At 47.1% G+C, this 20,043-nt stretch overlaps 1 protein-coding gene across 2 annotated transcripts in view; it reads left to right on the top strand.

Moving 5' to 3' along the window:
* Fntb (farnesyltransferase, CAAX box, beta) overlaps nt 1–20,043 on the top strand; it is a 90,005-nt gene that overhangs the window by 25,523 nt on the left and 44,439 nt on the right. For both annotated transcript variants that reach the window (XM_052185608.1, XM_052185609.1), the window contains exons 3-4: nt 11,767–11,839; nt 13,383–13,474. In XM_052185608.1, coding sequence (XP_052041568.1) covers nt 11,767–11,839; nt 13,383–13,474 — 165 coding nt within the window. The remainder of the gene's footprint in view (nt 1–11,766; nt 11,840–13,382; nt 13,475–20,043) is intronic.

Below are 20,043 nucleotides of genomic sequence, written 5' to 3'. Positions count from 1 at the left end.
ATCCATTCTCCCATTTGCCTTGCAGTGCTGGGGTTTGAACTCAGGACCTCACATGTACTTCACACATCACCAGCCTAGCAATAACCGTTCCATGCTTAGGATGAGCAATCTTTTGAATTCTGCACAGTGCTTGGGCCAAGTACATAAACGTCTGTGAGACTGGTTCATTGGACAGCAGGGCTGCCTGCTGTGGAGGCCTGTCTGTGCTCTCTAGATGAGAAACGCCTGTTGTAGGGTACTGACCCAGGACAGCGGTCTAGGTACTTCTTACTGAAATTTTACATATGCCTCACTCTTGTTACCTTTGAGCCTCTGTTTCCTCTCTAGTTAGCCAGTGCAGAAAACAGCTAGAAATGGCAGTATTTCTAGGGAAGGGCTGGGGAGAAGGTGAGGGTCCTCATCCTTCCCTGGAAAGGCCAGGGGCAAGTGTCAGTCAGCTGGGAGGGTCTTTCTGGAGCCTGCCAGGCCACATCTCTGCAGTCCCCAAAACTGAGACCACAGTCCAAGGAACTTTTCCTTTTGCCATGAGCCGCAGCTGGAGTTTAGCAATGACATTTATGCCACCAGCTCAGGGGAACAAATGCTAAGAGAATCTGCGCCACTCTCGCCTCCTCCACAGACCTGCTCCAGCTGTGCTTCCCAGAGGTAAAGGTTGGACTGTGGTGCTGAGGGATGTGACGCTGGAGAGGGCTTTGCTGTTAGCCATTGTGTCCACAAATGACTCACCTGGTCGGGCTCTGAGTCACTGTCTCCCGCCTAGGGCACTGTGTCCCCACGCAAGCGACCTGTGCCATCTGACGTTCTCTTCTCGTTCCCATCCACACAGATCCTGTGGACTCCGTCCTCCTCAACGAGAGAAGAGGAGGCGAGAGGCTGCAGTTTGGAAGGGTTTTGGAGAGCGGTGGTAGAGACTCCACCCCCAGTTCATAGATCTTAGTCAGATGTGGGTGGAAAGCAAGTGTCCTTGGGCTTGGAACTTTCTAGAGACAGGATATATCAGGTTTCTGGGTTTGTCTCAGGAATCATAGCTTACCATTTTTCTATTTTTCTTTCTCTCCTTTTCTTCTGTTTTCTTTTAAAAATTTTTTCTTTTCTTTCTTTTTGTTTTGTTTTGTTTTGTTTTTAAAGACAGGGTTTCTCTGTGTAGCCCTGGCTTTCCTAACTTGATTTGTAGACTAGGCTGGCCTCAAACTCATAGAGATCTGCCCCCCCGAGTGCTGGGATTAAAAGCTTCCACCACCACTGCCCAGCTTTTGTATTTCTTGTTTTAAATTTTGTCATTTTTGCCTATGAAATGACTGTCTTTGAAAAATACTTTACGAACTGATATTTTATGAATGTTGTGCCTGCATGTAAGTATATGCATGGTGTATATGTCTGGGGCCTGCAGAGGCAGGAAGAAGATGCCAGATCCCCTGGACCTGGGATTACAATGGATGTGAGCCTCCACACATACATGTGCTCTGCAGGAGCAGCAGTGCTTTCCACTACCGGGCCTTCTCTCTAGACCACCGTATGAGTGTCTTAAGGGATGATAATTAGCATGTTAATTGGTTTTGTTGTTGCTTTTGTTTTTTTTTTTGAGACAGGGTTTCTCTGTGTAGCCCTGGCTGTCCTGGAACTCACTCTGTAGACCAGGCTGGCCTTGAACTCAGAAATCCACCTGCCTCTGCCTCCCAAGTGTTGGGATTAAAGGCGTGTGCCACCCGGCCAAGTTTAGCAGTGTTAATTAGTAATAGAGATATTACATATGTTGGCTGAATTAGTCAGCCAAGTGAGAGTATAAGTTAGACTATCAGTGTGAAGCCGGAACTAGGTACCACACAGTGAGCTAGGGTTTAGGGATCAGCCTGGGCTGTGGTTCATCGTGGTAAAGTACTTGCCAGATGCACCAGGCACTGACTTCCACCCCCAGAATGACCCCCGTCCCCCAAACACCCCCAAGGAAAAATCTGAAAATGTACAGAATTTTAAATTATCATTATAATCTTAACCTTTTGGTAGTCAGAATTTAAGTCTTGGCTAGGAGGTGTAGTAAAATGTAGAATATTTGTGTAGAGATATGAGGCCTAGAGTTACACCACAAAACAAAACAAAATAAAACAACCCCCAAAGAACAACAAACCAAAGGAATAGAATCACATTGGAGAGCCTTGGCAGCGTGCCTCAGGAGCAGACCTCTTGGCTCGTCCGCCACACAGCTCCCAGATGTTGGCGGTACACCCAGGTGACCTTGTTTGTATTCCTGAGGTCACGGTGGATCAGATGTGACGCGGTCAGGACCCCTGGCTGTGTGCAGGACCAGGAATGCCTGCAGGGGTACTGAGGCAGTCGCTTATTCGCTGTTTGGCCTGCCAGAGCCAGAGCCAGAGCCAGAGCCAGGAAACAGATGTGGCTGGCGCTCAGGCTGAAGCGGAATGCTGCTACAAGCCACAGTTACTCCTCCTCCCAGAAATGACTCTTCTGACATCCTAGCACTTGGGTGGGGTAGGGGAGTAAAGGCAGGAGGACCAGGAGTTCAAAGTTTCCTTACACATGAGTTCAAGACCAAGACTAGCCTGGATTACAAGAGACCTTATATTACAACAACAACAACAACAATAATAATAATAATATTATAATGAAAAAAAGGAAAGATTTCCCTCCCTTTTCCCTCCCTTTTGACTGTGAAGTCTACATCTGCCCTGGGGTGAGACAGTCAGTACCAAGAAGGCCTCCTCGTTCCTTTTCTTTTCCTATGAATTTAGGACCCTCTCTTCCAATGCCCTGTGCCCCCGCCCCTTGAACTCAGGCCGCCATGCTCAGTAGTGCGCTCCTTTACCCACTTGTATTTTTATCGTTTTGTCAACTCCCTGCTTTCTTTTATCCTTGTTGCTGTTGGAGTGTTTTGTTCTTGGCTTGGGTTTTGACTTTGTGCTCTTGAAAGAGGTTCTCTTGTCCATAGATACGTAGCCTGACCCTGGGCCCCGCCTTCCTCCCTCCACCTCCCAGATGCTGTGATCTCAGGTGTACAGATGCCACACTGCATCCTGGTTTCTTACAAAAGTCAGGATTTTCTGTTAGCTCTCAAAGAAGCCCCATAGATGGAGGAGGTGCCTGCTAACATATCAAAGCAGGCTCTGGCCACCTGGCTCTCTCAGTGGCCACAGCTTCTTACCGAGGCCTGGCTCCTCTCAGCACTCCTGACCCCCACCCTAAACCTCTCCAGGCCCTGAGCTTGGCTTACTTCCCTCCCACCATCTTCTCTTCCGTCTGCTTTGGCTGCGTGCTGTCCTGGCTGTTCTCTTGGTTCCCGTTGCCCTCGTGGTCTTCTTTTGTCTGTCTCTTCTTCCCTTCCTTTGTCCCCTCCCTGTCTCTCTCATGCCCGGTCTGTTCAGTCTGACTCTCCCAGACGCCAGTGGCTGTGCTTTCCTTCACGTCTGCAGTGAGCCTCCTCCTCAGCCATGCCTGGAGGGATTTAACGTCCTCATTGTCCTCTTCACTTTTTCCTAGCCATTGAGCTCAAACCCAGGCCTAGCACATGCCATGCAGAAATCCTATAACTGGCCACATCCCCGGCGCTCTCCAAAGTATTCTTGTTCTGCCCCTTGGGAGTGTGCTTTCCCAGGCCAGCACCGTAACTAAGCACTTGGCCATCACAGTCCTGATGCTTTTTCAGTTCATTTCATTTGCCGTAATGTGAAACCTAAAAGTGCACAAATGGTGCACACACAGACAGATGACAGGCAGAGACAGACAGAGAGACAGAGACAGAGAGAATACAATTTTTTCTAGGGCAGAAGTGACCCACGTGCTCCCCGTGTGGTAAGCTTTTCTAGGTTCTCTGGAACCTTGAGGTTCTCTCTGGAGATTTAGTGTAGCAGTGTGTGGTTCTGAAGCCATCACTGAAGTCCTAGAAACTTGACCTGTGTCTTCCGCCATTCCTGCATATAACTCCTGAGACTCTGGGAGATATACTTCTTCTTAGTGCTGTGTTTTCTACCCTCAGTGTCATCCATGTCGCAGCCTACCACAGGACACGCGGGGTGGTCCAGGTTTGGAGAAGCCTGCTTTCTTTTACTCTCTGCCCTGTTCTCGTGAAGTCCTTCAGGATTTTGCCCCCCTCATTCTGCACCAGTATTTAAAGAGTAACCAAACAGCCAAGTATTCTCATAGGACCCACAGAACGCCCCATGGAATGAGTTGGCCAGCCTAGGAGTGTCTAGAATGTTCTAGGCAGAGGGGACAACCTGTGCAAAGTCCTGAGCTCAGTGAGGTCATGGGCTGAGGCTGGAAGGAGACGAGGGTACTTGGGGAAGGTCTGGGAGCAGGTGGGCTTACCCTGCTGAGTTCTTGCTTCAACCCAGCCTGGTCTCTTCCCCATTCTTGGCTTTGAGGCTGAGCTCTTGGGGTGGGAGGAGCTCTGGCTTTTAGCTTCCCTCACAGAGGCAGTGTAAGGGTGTGAGTCAGAGTGCACACAAAGTGCTCTGAGACCCAGGAGCGGAAGAGGTTGGAAATCTGAGACCGAGATGCTAGCAGGCCTGGTTTCTCCTGAGCCTGCCTCAGGATTTGCAGTCGGCTCCCCTGCGATGTCCTCATCGACTTCTGTTTGTGCTCAGGCTCCCCAGTGTCTCCCGTCCTCCCTCAGCTCCTTCACGGCCTTTGTGCTTGCTGGGCATGCACTGCACACTGACCTACACCCCTGGTATTCTTCCTTTTACTGAAGCACCTGTGTCATTGGGTAGGGTTCTACCCTTAGGATCTCATGACCTTAAATTCTTCCTTAAAGGTCTGATTTCTAAAGACAGTCACACTGGGTTAAGTTTTCAGCATCAATTGTTGAGTGGGGAGGGAGCAATTTAGCTCATAGTAGCAATTTTTTTTAAGCAATTTAGTGCAATTTCTGATTGACCAAAATACACTGATCACTTCAACTTAACAATATGTTTATATGCTTATAATTTTTGTTTTTTGGGGTTTTTTTTTTCTTTTTTCTTTTTTCTTTTTCTTTTTCTTTTTCTTTTCTTTCTTTCTTTTTTTTTTTTTTTTTTTTTTGGATTTGGTTCTTTCGAGACAGGGTTTCTCTGTGTAGCCCTGGCTGTCCTGGAACTCACTCTGTAGACCAGGCTGGGCTACTCAGAAATCTGCCTGCCTCTGCCTCCCAAGTGCTGGGATTACAGGCGTGCGCCACCACCGCCAGGCTATTGCTTATAATTAAATGGATGAGAATGGAAGAAGGAAGAAGTGGGCTTGGGGAAATGTCCTTGGACATAATCTCTCCCCCCCCCATCCTCTACCCTCCTTTCCCCTCTATCATATGAATATGGTCTTCAGTCAGACCCAGCTAGAGAACAGTCCCCTCTCTCCAGGGCTCTTGGGCCTGCTGTCTATGGGTGAGACTCAAGGTTAGAGGGGAGCTCCTCAGAAGGGGGCTTACCTAAGGCTGGCTCAGGTTCTAAGGGCCAGCCTGAGGTAGATGAGGAGGTAATTCCTGAGCAGCCAGGGTTCAGGCAGTTCTTTCACTTCAGCAAGCCCATCTGTTGCCTTTGGAGGCCAGAAGCTCCGGCTCAGAGCTCATTGATTTCCTAGTGACTGAGAAGCCCCCTGTCATAGAAAAAGATTGATCAAAAAATGAGCAAACTTCCTAGAGTTTCAATACTTGAAAATGTTTTCTTTTACACTATTCATGTTGTGTGTGTGCGTGCGTGCGCATAAGATGGGTACTTGGAAGCCAGAGGACAGTTTGAAGGAAATTGTGTCTTTGAACCGTGTGAGCTCCAGGATTGAACTTGGGGTGTCAGCCAAAGTACCCTTAATGCTGAGCTGTCTCTCTGGGCTCTGTTTCTGTGCTTTTGAAGAATTTTAACTCATCTTGGTAAAAATGCTATGCGTGGTGTGGCACATGCCAGTAACCTTAGCAGAGGCAGAGGCAGAGGCAGAGGCAGAGGCAGGATCTCTGAGTTATAGACCAGTCTATGAGTTATAGACCAGTCTGTTCCACAAGGCGAGCTCCAGGGCTACGTGGGAAAACCCTGTCTCAGAAAAACCAAACCAAACAAACAAACAAATAAAACCCCAACCAAAGACTGGCTCATGGTGTGTGCATGTAACCCCCAGACTTTGGGAGGGCACGGCAAGGAGATCTTAGCTCAGAACCAGCCTGGACTACTTAGGTAAGACCTGTGTAGAGTCCGGATCCCGGTAGTGTTTGATTTCCCCAGCTGGGGTGTCTCCAGTCACTGCTGGTCTGCACTCATTAACGGTCTTGCTCGTTCTTGTCTTAGCTTGTGCTAGCCTGTGGTTCCATCCTGCTCAGGCTGAGTCAGGGCACAAGCTGTTTCAGAAATGTGCTTACCATTTCCCTTCCCTCCCTGCTTAGACTGCTCTTCCACTACTGTGTCCTAAACACTCCCAGCAGGGAAGCCAGGCAAGGTAGCACACACCAAGAACTAAAGCCCTGTCGCTTTAGTGGTAGAGAATTTTGAGTTTGAGGCTAACCTGAGCTACATAGTGAGACTCCATCTTTATGAAAAAAGATTTCAAGAAACCACCTAGAAATGTCTGCTAACTGGCTTCACTAATACTTTAATGCTTCTTGGCTCCCAGTCCCTTTATTCATCTCATGTGTTGTCTAACGCGGTCACCACAGCAGCCAATCTGTAGCTCCTGGGCTCTGGGTTCCTCGTCCTGAGAAGTCGCAGGCTGTCATCCACATGGTCTCCTCTGTCTCCTCTTCCCCACTTCAAACTCCAGGATTTGGCTGGGCTCATACACCTGTATCACAACATCTCTGCCTCTGAGGATGTGGAATTCTTCCTTATCAGAGGTTCATGTCCCGTTCCTGCGAGCGCCCCCCCCCCCCCCCCCCCCCGCCCTAAACCTCTCCAGTAACTCCTTGAAGATCCTTTTTACTTGCTTGTTACTGTTGTGTATACGTGTGTATGGTGCATGTGTAGGCACATGTAGAGGTCAGAGGATGGCTGGAATTGGTTCCCTCCTCCTGTTACCCAGGCCTCAGGGATGGAACTGGGGTCCCTAGTCTTGTACAGCTAGTGCTTTAGCCCAGGAAGTGGGAACTCTGGCCTTGGACATGCAGTCTTCTGCACCAGCCTCCTGCACACTGGGCTTATAGGAGCATACCATGGTCAGCTTTGTTCCTTTTTTAGGAGAAAATAACATTTCATGAAATATAATCCACACATAATTCATTGAGCTCAAATGTGTAATTCATTGGCTTTAGCATATTCGCTAAGTGGTATAACTTATCAAGGTTAATTTTTGAGCATTTCATCACCCCTTAGAAGAATACCCTGAGTCACCACCCTCAGGGCCTTCATTTTCCTGAACTCTAGGCAACTGATTGATCTACTTTCTGTCTCTAAGGGTTTTCTTTGTGGACATGTCATGTAAATGGGATCATATAATATGTGGTATGTTGTAAGTGGTGTCTTGCTTAGCATGTTTTCATGGTCTGGCACTCACTTTGAAGACTGGGCTGGCCTTGAACTAATAGCAACTCTCTTGCCTCTCTGCTTTCGGAGTCCTGGCTTTAGGGCATGGGCTTCAATGCTCAGCTTTGCTTCAGAGTATTTTTTGTTGTCTTTTGTTTTGAGATTGGGTCACACTTCGTAGCCTTGGGTGGCCTGGGACTTGCTATGTAGACCAGGCTGGTATAGACCAGGCTGGCCTGGAACTCAGCGATTTACTTGCCTCTGCCTCCCAAGTACTCGGATCAAAGGCGTGTACCACATACCCAGCCTTCTTTCCGGCTTTAAACAACTCCCTTAATAGGCTTCCAAGTTCTGTCCCCTCCAGTCTGACTTCTGTCTGCCTACTTCTCCCATGTACTTTGGCTCTGACATCTTTTTTTTTTTTTGGTTTTTTCGAGACCGGGTTTCTCTGTGTAGCCCTGGCTGTCCTGGAACTCACTCTGTAGACCAGGCTGGCCTTGAACTCAGAAATCTGAGTGCCTCTGCCTCCCAAGTGCTGAAAGTAGAGGCGTGTGCCACCACCGCCCTGCTTGGCTCTGACATCTTAACTAAGTTAACTAAAACATGCTATGGTGGCCTCTTCGGTTTTTGCCTGGCCATTTCATCTTCATCTTCCTGCTTTTGTCTCAGTGTTGTCCTCTTAGGGAGGCTATTTCTGACTTCCCTTGCCTTCCTGTGAGCTCAGAGCCCCTGTACTTACCAGGTCAGAGCATCAAGTGGATAGGACTCTAACTTGCCTTTACTTGTCTGGGTCCACCAGCGGATCGTAGCTATAGGGAACAGTCATCCTGGACCTCTGTGCAAAATGTTCCCTACACAGGGGACCTGACTGTTAGACCCCCCCTGAAAGAGAAACTGAGTCAGGTCATTTCCCTTTCGTTTTGGCTTTTGAAACCAAGTCCTATAGCTCAGGCTGGTCTTGAACTTGTTATATTGCATCAATGCCCTTGGACTCCTGACCTTCCTGCCTCCAGCCCTAAGCTTGTAGTTCTGGGACACCACACCTAGCAACTATTTTCTATCTGTGTAGTTTGCTCAGAGCTCTGCCCTGAGTGTCCACAGAGGTTGTCGGCCACTCTGTTGTTGGTCATCTTTTCTTCAGTCTTCCTTGCCAGCGGCTGGGAGCCTCCCTGCCCGGTAAGGGTAGTTGTGGAGACACGGAGTAGGACTCTGGTGATGATGGCTTTGAAGTCTGAGGGTCGCAGGGCTTTCTAACTGTACTAAAATGCTGATGATAACTTCTAAAATGTCCTAGACACTTTCTTGCTATTTCTGAGGGTGAAAGACTGCTGGCTTAGGTGATTAACACCTGTAGCCTAACAGCAGAGGATTCAGCAATGTGGTCTTTGTTCTATCTCAGCAGGAACTGAGAGTTTGCTAGTCAGAAGTCTTTGCAGGGAGAAAAGTAGGATGCTTAAAGAAGTGGTTAATGAGTTGATTACTAAGTTGTAAAAAGTTTCCTATGTAAAGCTGTCTAAGGGGGAAAAGCAAAAAGATCCTAAGGGGGGGGGGGAGGGAAAAGTTCTTCTAATTGGAGAAAAGTGAGAGAGAGAGAGAGAGAGAGAGAGAGAGAGAGAGAGAGAGAGAGAGAGAGAGAGAGAGAAAGGCGCGCGCTCGTGTGTGTGTGTGTGTGTGTGTGTGTGTGTGTGTGTGTGTATGTGTGTGAGAGAGAGAGAGAGAGAGAGGTAGTAGTAGTGGTAGTGGTCTATCTCTTTTGTCTTCCGTACTTATACATCTTTCAGGATGCATGATCACATGTTACAAAGTTCATCACAAGTTCACACAAAATACCAAGTCATAAATTGAAATAGAAGTTTACAACAGAGAATGTTTACATGCATATCCATTAGGAGTAATTATCTAGATAGTAACATCTATCACATGTCTTCTCCACAGGTTCGTAGAAAGTTTAAAACCAAAACTAAGTTATAAGTGAAGTTTTGTATAGATAAACCCAGTTAATATTTTATCTTCTGTCCTAGCACCTATAATAAATTGTTAGTTCCCTTTTTATGACCTTTGGTTAATTGTTTTACAACCTCTTGGAAAGTGCTCTGAGTAGGAGAAAGTCTGTTTGCCATCTAAGAGCAATTAGCTTGTGACACTTGGGAAACTGGCAGAGTTCTCCTTGCAGTTTGGCTATTAGAAAAGGACCTAGTAGGAGTCCCATTATAAAAGAACTTAATAATCACAGATATAATTTTAGGAATTCTTATAGGATCATTATTAAAACTTAAGTCATCTGTTTGTCTACATAGCATCACTATTAGACAGTACATCTTTGTGGATCTGTAGAGCTCTGCTCCAAAGGGGTGTGCTATTACTTATTGATTATTATAAATGTATAATAATAACAGGAAAAGCATATAAATAGCAGGAATCTTTCCTAAAATTAGTCCCTCACAGCCTTGCTGAATGGGGGCTCACTTGTCGCAGATTATATAATAATCCGAGGCAGGCATTTCAGGATGATCATCTGCTAGTATATTAGCTTGTCCCATTATGGCTCCTGACACTCCTGCACCTTCCACCATTGTTAAGCACTCTTTGGTGACTCTCTCCCCTCAGTGCCTGTGACATGGCTTGCCCTTGCTCCCCGCTGGCTCCTGCCTCCCATTAAGGATGGTTCTTCCTGCAGTTCTGACCTCCTGCCTTCTACAGCATCACCTGTCACCTTGTACAGTAGATACACACTGTGATCTACTAGTAGGGAACCCACCCTTTGTGTGATCTGGGTTCCTCTCTGCATCTCACATCTTCCAATTGTTGCCTGAACTAGGGAATTTTATTGTAAGCATCTATTCAAATCATAATTTGGTTAATGATTCTGGGCCTGGGAAGCTGAAGAGCACGGTTGCAAGGCTGTGAGGACCCTGCTGTCCACAGTGCAAGGCAGAAGGCAGAAGGCCGCGGGTGAGTGCACCGGGAAGAGGCAGAGTGAAGGAATTCCCTCGCTTTGTAACATCTGACTTGCAAACCACCTACTCATTTGAGAAAGGCATTACAACCTCCTCAGTGACTCAATGAACAGTCCTTCCTGCTCAGAGACCACGCTGTCTCTTAACACCCTTGTGACTTTTTCTCTGAGGAGGCACTCAGTTTTGTTTCCTTTCATTTCAATTGTGGAGGCTGCCCCGAGCTTGTGGTCCTAGGATTACAACACTATCACCATTGCTTTTCTTCTTCTTCTTTTTTTGTTTGTTTGTTTTTTTGGATTTGGTTTTTTCGAGACAGGGTTTCTCTGTGTAGCCCTGGCTGTCCTGGAGCTCACTCTGTAGACCAGGCTGTCCTTGAACTTAGAAATCCACCTGCCTCTGCCTCCCAGAGTGCTGGGATTATAGGCATGTGCCACCACTGCCCGGCTCTTTTTGGTTTTTTTTTTTTTGTTTGTTTGTTTTTGTTTTTTTGGATTTGTTTTTTTCGAGACAGGGTTTCTCTGTATAGCCCTGGCCATTGCTTTTCTTTTGGGACAGCATTTTTCTTCCTGCCTTGGAAGGTTCTTCTGAGACAGAGACCACGTTAGTGATCCTACTCTGAGCACAGAGCAGTGGGAGTTCTGGAAACAATTGTTTATTGATTACCTAGAAGAGAGTACTTCTCTTCTCATTATTCCTGTAGTCAGCAGGCTCAGTGAATGTCTTGACATTTTTTCTGCTTTTCTTTCTTCCATAACCACACAGGCCATCTTTCAACACTAAGCAAGAAGTCCCGCCTCTCTCTTCGCCCTTGCAGGTGGCCATGGGCTGCACATTCCTTAAAGCCTGTATTGCTGACCCCAGCGCCATGGGTGTGCCTGGCCCGTGGAATACAAAAAGCATCCTCTGGCCAGGGCTGTGGGTCAGCATGTGGGAGGAGGAATTTTGGGGCCAGAGCAACAGATGGACAACCAAGGGGTGGGCAGGGGACAAAGTGCAGATCTCAGACAAGTGGTCTCAGAAGAAATGACTGATGTGAGTGAGGGAGGCGGAAGTGGCGAGGCTCTGAGTTGGGTTGTCCCAGGACTGCCCATTCGATTGCTTGCAGTCCCTAGGTCCTGGAGAAGCTCTCTGAGTGGACTGTCAGTGCCAAACATCGTGTGCCCAGTGCAGGGCAGTCGCCTTTTTCATGAGGTGTTACTGCTCAGAACATTTATAGAACAGTGTAGGCGCCCTCACTGACTCAGCCGAGTGCCTCTTTTCCCTGGTGTCATTGGTTTTATACATACTGCAGTTACCAGGGATGCACTTAGTGACTGTGGGCAATGTGTGTGTGCACGTGTGGGCTTGTAGAAGGGCTTACAGGCTCTCTGTCTTTCCAGGCTCATTTTGCAGAGGGAGAAGCACTTCCATTATCTGAAAAGAGGCCTTCGACAACTGACAGATGCCTATGAGGTAAAACATTGCCTGGGAACTTCCTGTCAAGCACTGGGTGGTGCTCCTGTTTGAACACAAAGGCTGCTGCTGGTCTCACCTGTTGCAGATGCACACACTGTGTCACATGGCTCTGGCAGGAAACAGGCTTCTGTTTCAGAGCTGATACTCTGCTTATGAAAGGGGTTAAATAAAGTCTACTCCACTTAAGAAGTGGTGGCACACGCCTTTAGTCCCAGCACTCAGGAGGAGGAGACAGGAGGGTGAATCTATGAGGTTGAGGCCAGCCTGGTCTACAGAGCGAGTTCCGGGACAACCAGGGCTACACAAAGAAACCCTTTCTCAAAAAAACAAATAAACAAAAAACCAACAAAACAAAACAAATTCTCCTCCAGCTTTGTCAGCCCCTAGAGCTAGTGGAGCATTCTAGATGGGCCAGAGCTCTCTGTCATTTAATCATAGCATGCTTTCTCCCGACTCCCTTTACTGGTAAAAGTCAGTTTGGCCAGAGGACCAGGACTTGAATCCTGGAGGGCACAGAGTGAATCTTAAAGCAGGGTTCTAAGACGCCTGAGATAATGGAAGAACCTAAGAGCCGTGGTGGGGGTAGAAAAGGCTGTGACCAGCAGGGCTCCCGTCTCCCTGCCTCCCTTTAAAAGGATAGCGCTGCCTTTAATTGGCTTTTATTTCAGAGTTCTATATTTGATTTTTTTTTTTTTTGGAGGGTTTTTCCAAGTTTGTCATAGGTAACCTGAGTATCACAGCCTACACCCCAACTCTGGCATTTACTTGTTTTAGAACCTGGAGAAAATTAGTCTCCCCAGACCTTTTTTTGTATACTTTAAACATATAGAACCGGTAACGGGTACCACCTGCCCTGCAGAGCTTGGGATGCTCAGAAGCCATGTTTGATTTGAATTAGTATCAAGGTCTGTGCACACATCACCTTCAGAAGCCAGAAGCCTTTGCCCTGCCTCCAGACACACTCATCCTGCTCCAGGTCCTCAAAGCACCTAACAGGTGTGTGTACACAGGCTAGCCTTGCTCCAGAAAGACGCTGGGTAACTTATGCGTGTGTGTCTACTGCCTCTCTCTGTCTCTAAGGCAGCCAGGTCAGTCAGTATTCTACGTGCTGAGCACGCCAAGACTCAGAATCAATTTCCGACGTTGCCATGCCCCCAGTGTCTAATGTCTGGCACAAGTAGATACCAAATATTGGCTGAATCTGTAAATGGGTGAATTCAGGAGATGTCCTTGTTGAGAAGATGTGTTTGCTTGTCTGCACAGGGAAACCAGCAGCAGTTAGCTTCCCTGTGTGTAATGGAAGTTCTCTGCTCAGTCTTGCTTGGACTCCTGCAGAAGGGACTTAAGGGTCTTAAACCCTAAGAAGGGTTTAAGCCTTGTTCCCCGCTGTTCACTTGTCACAGATGAAAGCACCCTTCCTTTACTGGGAGGGCGCCTCCTCCTCCCCCCCTTTAGGCTTCAGGAACTAAGACAGACGCAGCCTTTCACAGGATCTTGGACGCATTGAATAAAGGGTGTGTTTTCTCCTGGTCCCTCTCAGTGTCTGGATGCCAGCCGCCCCTGGCTCTGCTACTGGATCCTGCACAGCTTGGAACTCCTCGACGAACCCATCCCCCAAATAGTGGCTACAGAGTGAGTTCTGGTTTGGGGGAACCTGGGGTGTCCTCTGGAATCACATCCTGGATTTGAAATCCTTTTTGTTCCTGCTTTATTTGATGTAAATGGGGAGAAAAATGTGTTGCAAAGACACCCTTGCCCTTCCCTTGACCTCAGCAGCTTCCGGGGCGGGGACAGGATGGGGACGCCCCCACTCAGAAGCTGGGCTGTGAGCTGGTGGGTAGAACAGCTCTTTGAACTTCCGGAGGAGTGCTGGTTTTCTTCATTCTGTCTCTCTCTCCCTCCATCTTCCCCTCTCTCCCTCCCTCCCTCCCACTCTCTCTCCCTCCCCCCCCCCTTTTTTTTTTTTAAAGAAAAGGTCTCTACAGGTGGTGGTAGTACAGGCCTTTAATTCCAGCTCTTGGGAGGCAGATCTTTGTGAGGATAGCCTGGTCTACATACAGCAAGGGCTACATGGAGAAACCTTGTCTCAACAAAACAACAACAAAAACACCACCAAAACCAAACAAACAGAAAACCAGTTTACTCAGCTAAGGTCTCTGTGTGTGGCTGCTTTGAAGTCACTGTAGACCAAGCTGGCCTCAGACTCACAGTGGCCCTCCTGCCTCCCATGTACTCTGGCTTTGATCTTTGAGCACAAGTCCTCACCATCATCTCTGACAGTTGTGATGAAATGCCAGGGAAAACATGTGCCACTGTGAAGCGAAATCCTCTTATCTTCCTTAAGAACCTTCATGGAGGTGTCAAGGCTGGGGACAGGCCAGTTCACCACAGGACTAGATGGGTACCAGTGCCATGTGAGACTCACAGTCTCATTGACCTCTGATTGGTGACAAGACTTGTAAGCAACTTAGCTGTGTTCCACACTGCTGGCGCAGATGTAAGGTGGCACCTCATGCCCATCACAGGTTGTAGCTTAAGAAAAACAAAGAAACACCAAAACTGACCATACCCCCAACCTTGGAAAGACCAGACTTAGCAAAGGATGATCAGGAATTGAACCTAAGGGGTTTAACTGAGAGCGTGCCTTCGGGACTGTGTGCCTCCACGACCTTGTACTCTGGAGGGGGAGGAGTTTGGGGTGCAGGCGTCCTAAGCCAGGTTTGTTTTCCCACAGCAGAAGGAAGCAGCTGGGCCAAGACTCATGGAGGTGGAGGCTCGCCCGCTGGAGCTCTCTCTAGTCCCAGAGCCCCTGCCTTGGTCACATTGTCAGGTCAAAAGAACAGAACTTACATTGTCTCATTCATTCTCTCTTAACAATAACCTCTCATTCTTGCTTTCCTGGGAAGGGTGTCTTGTGATGAATGTGGATGGAGGAGATAATAAAGAATTAAGCCGTTAACCCTTAGGATTCATATTTCTGTGGCCTAGGGAAAATATGCATTGTTTTTATAATCCAGCTCTGGAAGTGGAGTTGGACACAATTTCTGCAGTCACAGGAATTTAATTGTCAAAATAAAGTCCCGGGTGTTTTTGAAATTCCAGTTGAGGGTTGTTGGGAGTCCCCCACCCAACGCCTACACTGTCAGGATGTATGCTGCGATAGGAAGGATGCGGGTGGGAGAAGGGGTGGGAGGGAGGAGTTGTGAGAGGACACAGACCGTGTGGGGTGCAGAGTCAAGATGGGGGCTCCTGCAGTGGGAGCCTGTCACCAGCAGCTTCTTTTGTTTTCCTAGGCTGCACAGAAGGTTCTTTCTCAGGGCCACTTCTCTGAGGAAGTCAGTGTCAGCTGCTTTTGTGGTGTGTCAGATAGGAAGAGGGGCCGTGAGATGGCTCCGCAGGTTCCTGCCTTGAAGCACCAAGACCTGAGTGACTTGGGAGCCACAGCAGATGGAGACTGTAGATGGGAGGAGAGGCGTCTTCAGGGCTTGTCACAGTGAGCATCAGTACCAGGGATGCTCTGAAGTTTAGTAAAGTAGCTGGGCGTGGTGATGCACGCCATTAATCAGCTAGGTGGATCTCTGAGTTCGCTGCCAGCCTGGTCTACATAGGGAGTTCCAGGCTAGCCAAAGCTACATAGCGAGACCTTGTCCCTTCCACCCCAAAAGTGGGTAGTTTGAAAATAGGCAATTTGCCTCAATTTCAAGAACCATTTTAATAATCAATGGCTAAGAGTTTGTTTTACAACTGCCTTGAAAGTGTTTAATTCATGATTTGTCTGAGCATTGATTTAATAAGCCTTGTCTTTATTTTTTTAGTTTATTACCAGTTTTAGAGACTGATCTTACTTTGTAGACAGAAATTCACTATGTAGCCCAGGCTAGCCTCAAACTCATGGAGTTCTCCTGCTTCACTTTGTGAGTGCTGCGATTTCAGGCGTAAGCCACCACACCTGACTTGCTTTAATGAACTGTAAAGTCTAGTTTCTGTTTTTCATTATGAGAGTAAATCTAGGACCTTATGTGTGCTGGGTGAGCCTACCATTAGGCTGTATCCTACACCTTGATTTAATGAAGGAGTGTGTGTGTGTGTGTGTGTGTGTGTGTGAGTGAGCAAGTGCTCTTACCTCCTCAGACATCTCTCCAGACATATTAACGGATTTTTTTTATTTTGTTACTTTTATTGTATGTGTGTTGTATGATGTATATATTCATACTTACTGGTGTAGGCATGCATATACCATGGTGTACGCCCGAAGACAACTTTTGGTAGTCATTCAGGTATGCAGGCGGGGTCTGCTTCGTGCTTCTGAGGCCCAGCGTACCAGGAGCTCCCCGGCCTCTGTGCCCACGTCCCAGCTCCATGACAGAGTGCTGACATCATGGATTTGAATCTTTATGTCCAGCTTTTCACTGTCAGTCTGTGTGACAAGTGCTTTTATACCCTGAACTCTCTCTCTCTCTCTCTCTCTCTCTCTCTCTCTCTCTCTTTGGTATAGAATAGAGTTTATTCAGGGCAGAGGATGGGAGTTAGAGAGACAGGGAGAGAGAGAGATAGAGAGAGAGAGAGAGAGAGAGAGAGAGAGAGAGAGAGAGAGAGAGAGAAGAGAGTAGAGAAGAGAGTAGAGAAGTGGAGGCCAGCCATGACCACATGAGCCCAAGAGGAGCAGAGAGGAGAGGGTGCCAAGAGGCGAGAGTATGAGAGAGCGATGAGAGCCCCTGAACTCTCTTGATGGCCCCAGTTTAATGAACTTTTAAATGACATAAGGCCTTCGGTAGGAATGCGTCATTTTGTTTTGTCCCAAGCAGCAGTTAACTGATGGCCCTGATAGTGCTTATTAGCATCAGAGCCTGGTGGCACTACCTGAACTAGGATAATGCCTTTTCATTTATCTATTTTATTTTTAGTTTTGTCCTTTTATTTATTATTGTACTCAAATATTGATTCCCTACATTTTGAAGACGTTTGTTTATTTGTTTGTTTGTAGACAGGGTCTCTATGTTGTCCTGGCTGCCCTGGAGCTCACTTTGTAGAGAAAGCTGGCCTTGAACTCAGAGAGATCCACCTCCTCAGTCCCCCCAAGTGCTGGGATCAAAAACATATGCTTGAAATATGCATTAAAAAATATTTTTAGAAAAATAAAAATCAGGGCTGGAGAGATAGCTTAGCCATTAAAGGCCAAGAGTCACGACCAAAGCCTCAAGAGAAATGACAATCAGAGTCCATACACTCTCAGAACTCGCAGTTGAGGACAAATCGGTGTGGGTTTTTTTTTAACTTAAAATTTTTATTTTTTGAAATAGTTCTTAAGGTTTTAAAATTAGAACATAATTACACCATTTGCCCTTCCCTTTCCTCCCTCTGTGTCTTTCCCCTCAGATTTGCAGTCCCTTTTCATTTTTCTTACACAAGGAAAGGGACCGCTTTCAAATGCGGTCTGTTTTCCCGCCTATAAATACCCAGGTGACCTTTCAGGTGGCGCTCTGGCTCTGGGGTTTTGGCTTTTGCTGTCTACACTCCTGTGCCACACATAGCCTGCACGTTCACAACCTTTTCCTAGTCTGTTCTCTCTGGCTTATTTGCTTAGGAGATAAGTCGGGCTCCCTCTAGTGGACAGAATCACTTTTGTCAACTTTCTGTGATGCCTGAGGAGGCCCACAGGCCAGGCCTCTATTGCAGGAGCCAACTGTTTCAAGGATAATAAAGGCAGAGGTGGCGATCTCCTAAGAGGTTGCACATAAAGTTATGTGTGTGCGCACAGAAAAAGAATGAATGAATATATATTTTGGAGCAGACACCTGCTTGGCTTAGCATTGAAGGAACTAAAGTGATTCCCATGTTCAGCTACTAACACCCCCACCTCTTCCTATGCCTCTCCCCGCCCCTCCCACGCCCCAACACACCCCTCCCTAGAGAGCAGAGTGAGCCCATTGTACTGTTAAAATGAGGCTTTAAGTCTAGGATGTAGTTCTATGATAGAGTGAGTGCTTGCCTAACATGCAGGCAGCCTGAGGTTCAATCCCCAGTGTTGCAGAAGCTGGATGTGGTGGTGCATGTCTGTAATCCCAGTCCTGAGGAGATGGATCCAGAAGGATCAGAAATGTAATGCTATCCTTGGCTACATAAATCTGAGGCCAACCTGGGCTACAAGAGACACTGTTATGTAAGAATGCCGAGAACTTCTGATCTGTCTCCCTTTATCTGTTGCCACCATGTCATTTAATTCGCTGCCAGGAGCTTTATATGCTAAGCAAGCACTCTGCGAAGAGAGCTGCAACTCCAGCCCCTCCTTTAAAATGTTAAAGTATAGGTGACATGACTCCTTACCTTTCAGTGATGTCATCATACCCAGTACTCTGGGTACTTTTCTGGGCAAGGTTCTGTTGGCACTTAGTGGGCACAGGCCAAGGAGGCTACTAATTACCTTTGTAGGGGTAAGTCTCAAAGCAGGAACCTGCCCATGACAGTCCTGCCACTGGGGAGAAACCCTGCTCTGCATAACCCACTTTAAACTTGACCGTGCTTTGCAAACAGCTGCTGTCTGGATGGGCTTAGCAAAGGCTCTGGGTAGCTCTGGCCTCTGTTCGTTATTGGGCTCCACCTACTTGAGGCAATACCCGGTATTACATTGAGATATAGCTGCTTTGTAGAATAAGCTCTGGAGGAATTATTTCTGGAAGAAGCCAGGTATCCACCCAGAACCTCCTCCTCCTAAGTAACTCTGGTCATGGGAGACTATATTCCCTCCCAAACTCTAGTCTTTCTGGGAACTTGTTCTAGGCCTGAAGTCTCGGTGGTAATCTGTTCGGGTTCTGAAGTTTTGTTTTGCTTTATTGTTATTGTTGTTAGAATAGCAATTATATATATTATTATATATTGTATACAATATGATAATATATTATTATTAGTAGTAGTAGTAGTAGTAGTAGTAGTGTGCTGGAAATTATACCCAGGCCTTTGTACTTGCTGGACAAAATCTACCACCAATCCACATATCCTAAGAACAGACAGTTTTTTAAAAATGTATTTATTTTTCTGTGCATCGGTGTTCTGCTTGCGTGTCTGTGAGAGTGCAAGATCCTCTGGAACTGGAATTACAGACAATTGCGAGCGGCATGTGGGTGCCGGGTATTGAACCGGGGTCCTCTAGAAGAACAGTCAGCACTCTTAAGTGCTCAGCCATCGCCCCAGCCCCAGAAATGGTTTTAAAGTCTAATCCAAGCTGTTCTTACTACAGACAAGCTTCACTGTTTGATATTTACTAGAGTTTGAACTAAGAAGAAAGGAGCTGGGCATCCTCCTCATTGTGTTTGGCCGTAATTTTAATCCTTTTAATAGTTTGTTCCCTTTACAGCTTTAATATTTTTTAAAAAATATTTAGCTGTTTTCATAAGTACAACCTGAATTTTCTTAGTTGGAAGAATGAGGCTAGAGGCAGGCGTGGTTCTTCTGCAGTGCTGCTGTGTTGCCACCTTGAATAGGAGTACTTGCCAAGTTATCCCTGTCTCATGACCCTCCCCACCAGGCCCTTCCCTGCTGTGCCCAGCCCTGCTGTGCCCAGCCTGAGCCTGCGCTTACAGGATCCCCTGATCCCCTCCCCCAGCAATGACCCCCACAGTATGCTGTTTGCTAGTTGTACCAACTTCATTTGTTTTATTCTTTTTTTTTAAAGATTTATTTATTTATTTTATGTATATGAGTACACTGTTGCTGTCTTCAGACACATCAGAAGAGGGCATCAGATCCATTATAGATGCTTGTGAGCCACCATGTGGTTGCTGACATGTGGTCTTGAAAAAAACCAAAAAAAAAAAAAAAGATGTTCCCTATGACTAAGGTTGCCTGTTGGACAGGACAGGTGTTTTTCGTTGATGTGCACAAGGCAGTTCTCAGGCCAGCAGCATCGCTTTATCCTGGGACTTGTCCGAAGTGCGGTGTGCTGCTGAATGTAGTAGCTCACTGTAATGTCAGCACAGTACTTAACCGACTGAGGCAGGAGGATTGCTGCAAGCTCAAGGCTAATTTGGCCTATGTAGTGAGTTACAGGCCAGCCCGGGCTATAGGCCCTTTAAACAAATCAAAACTAAACTGGGCATGGTAGTGTACACCATTGATCCCAGCATTCAGAAGTCAGAGGCAGGTTGGTCTCTGTGAGTTCAAGGCCAGCCTGTAGGTCTGCATAGTGAGATACAGGCCATTTGGAG

The sequence above is a fragment of the Apodemus sylvaticus genome, chromosome 6 (assembly GCF_947179515.1).
Source record: "Apodemus sylvaticus chromosome 6, mApoSyl1.1, whole genome shotgun sequence".
Classification (NCBI taxonomy): domain Eukaryota; kingdom Metazoa; phylum Chordata; class Mammalia; order Rodentia; family Muridae; genus Apodemus; species Apodemus sylvaticus.
The sequence above is the reverse complement of the archived record's forward strand: the minus strand, read 5'-3'. Positions and strand labels throughout refer to the sequence as shown.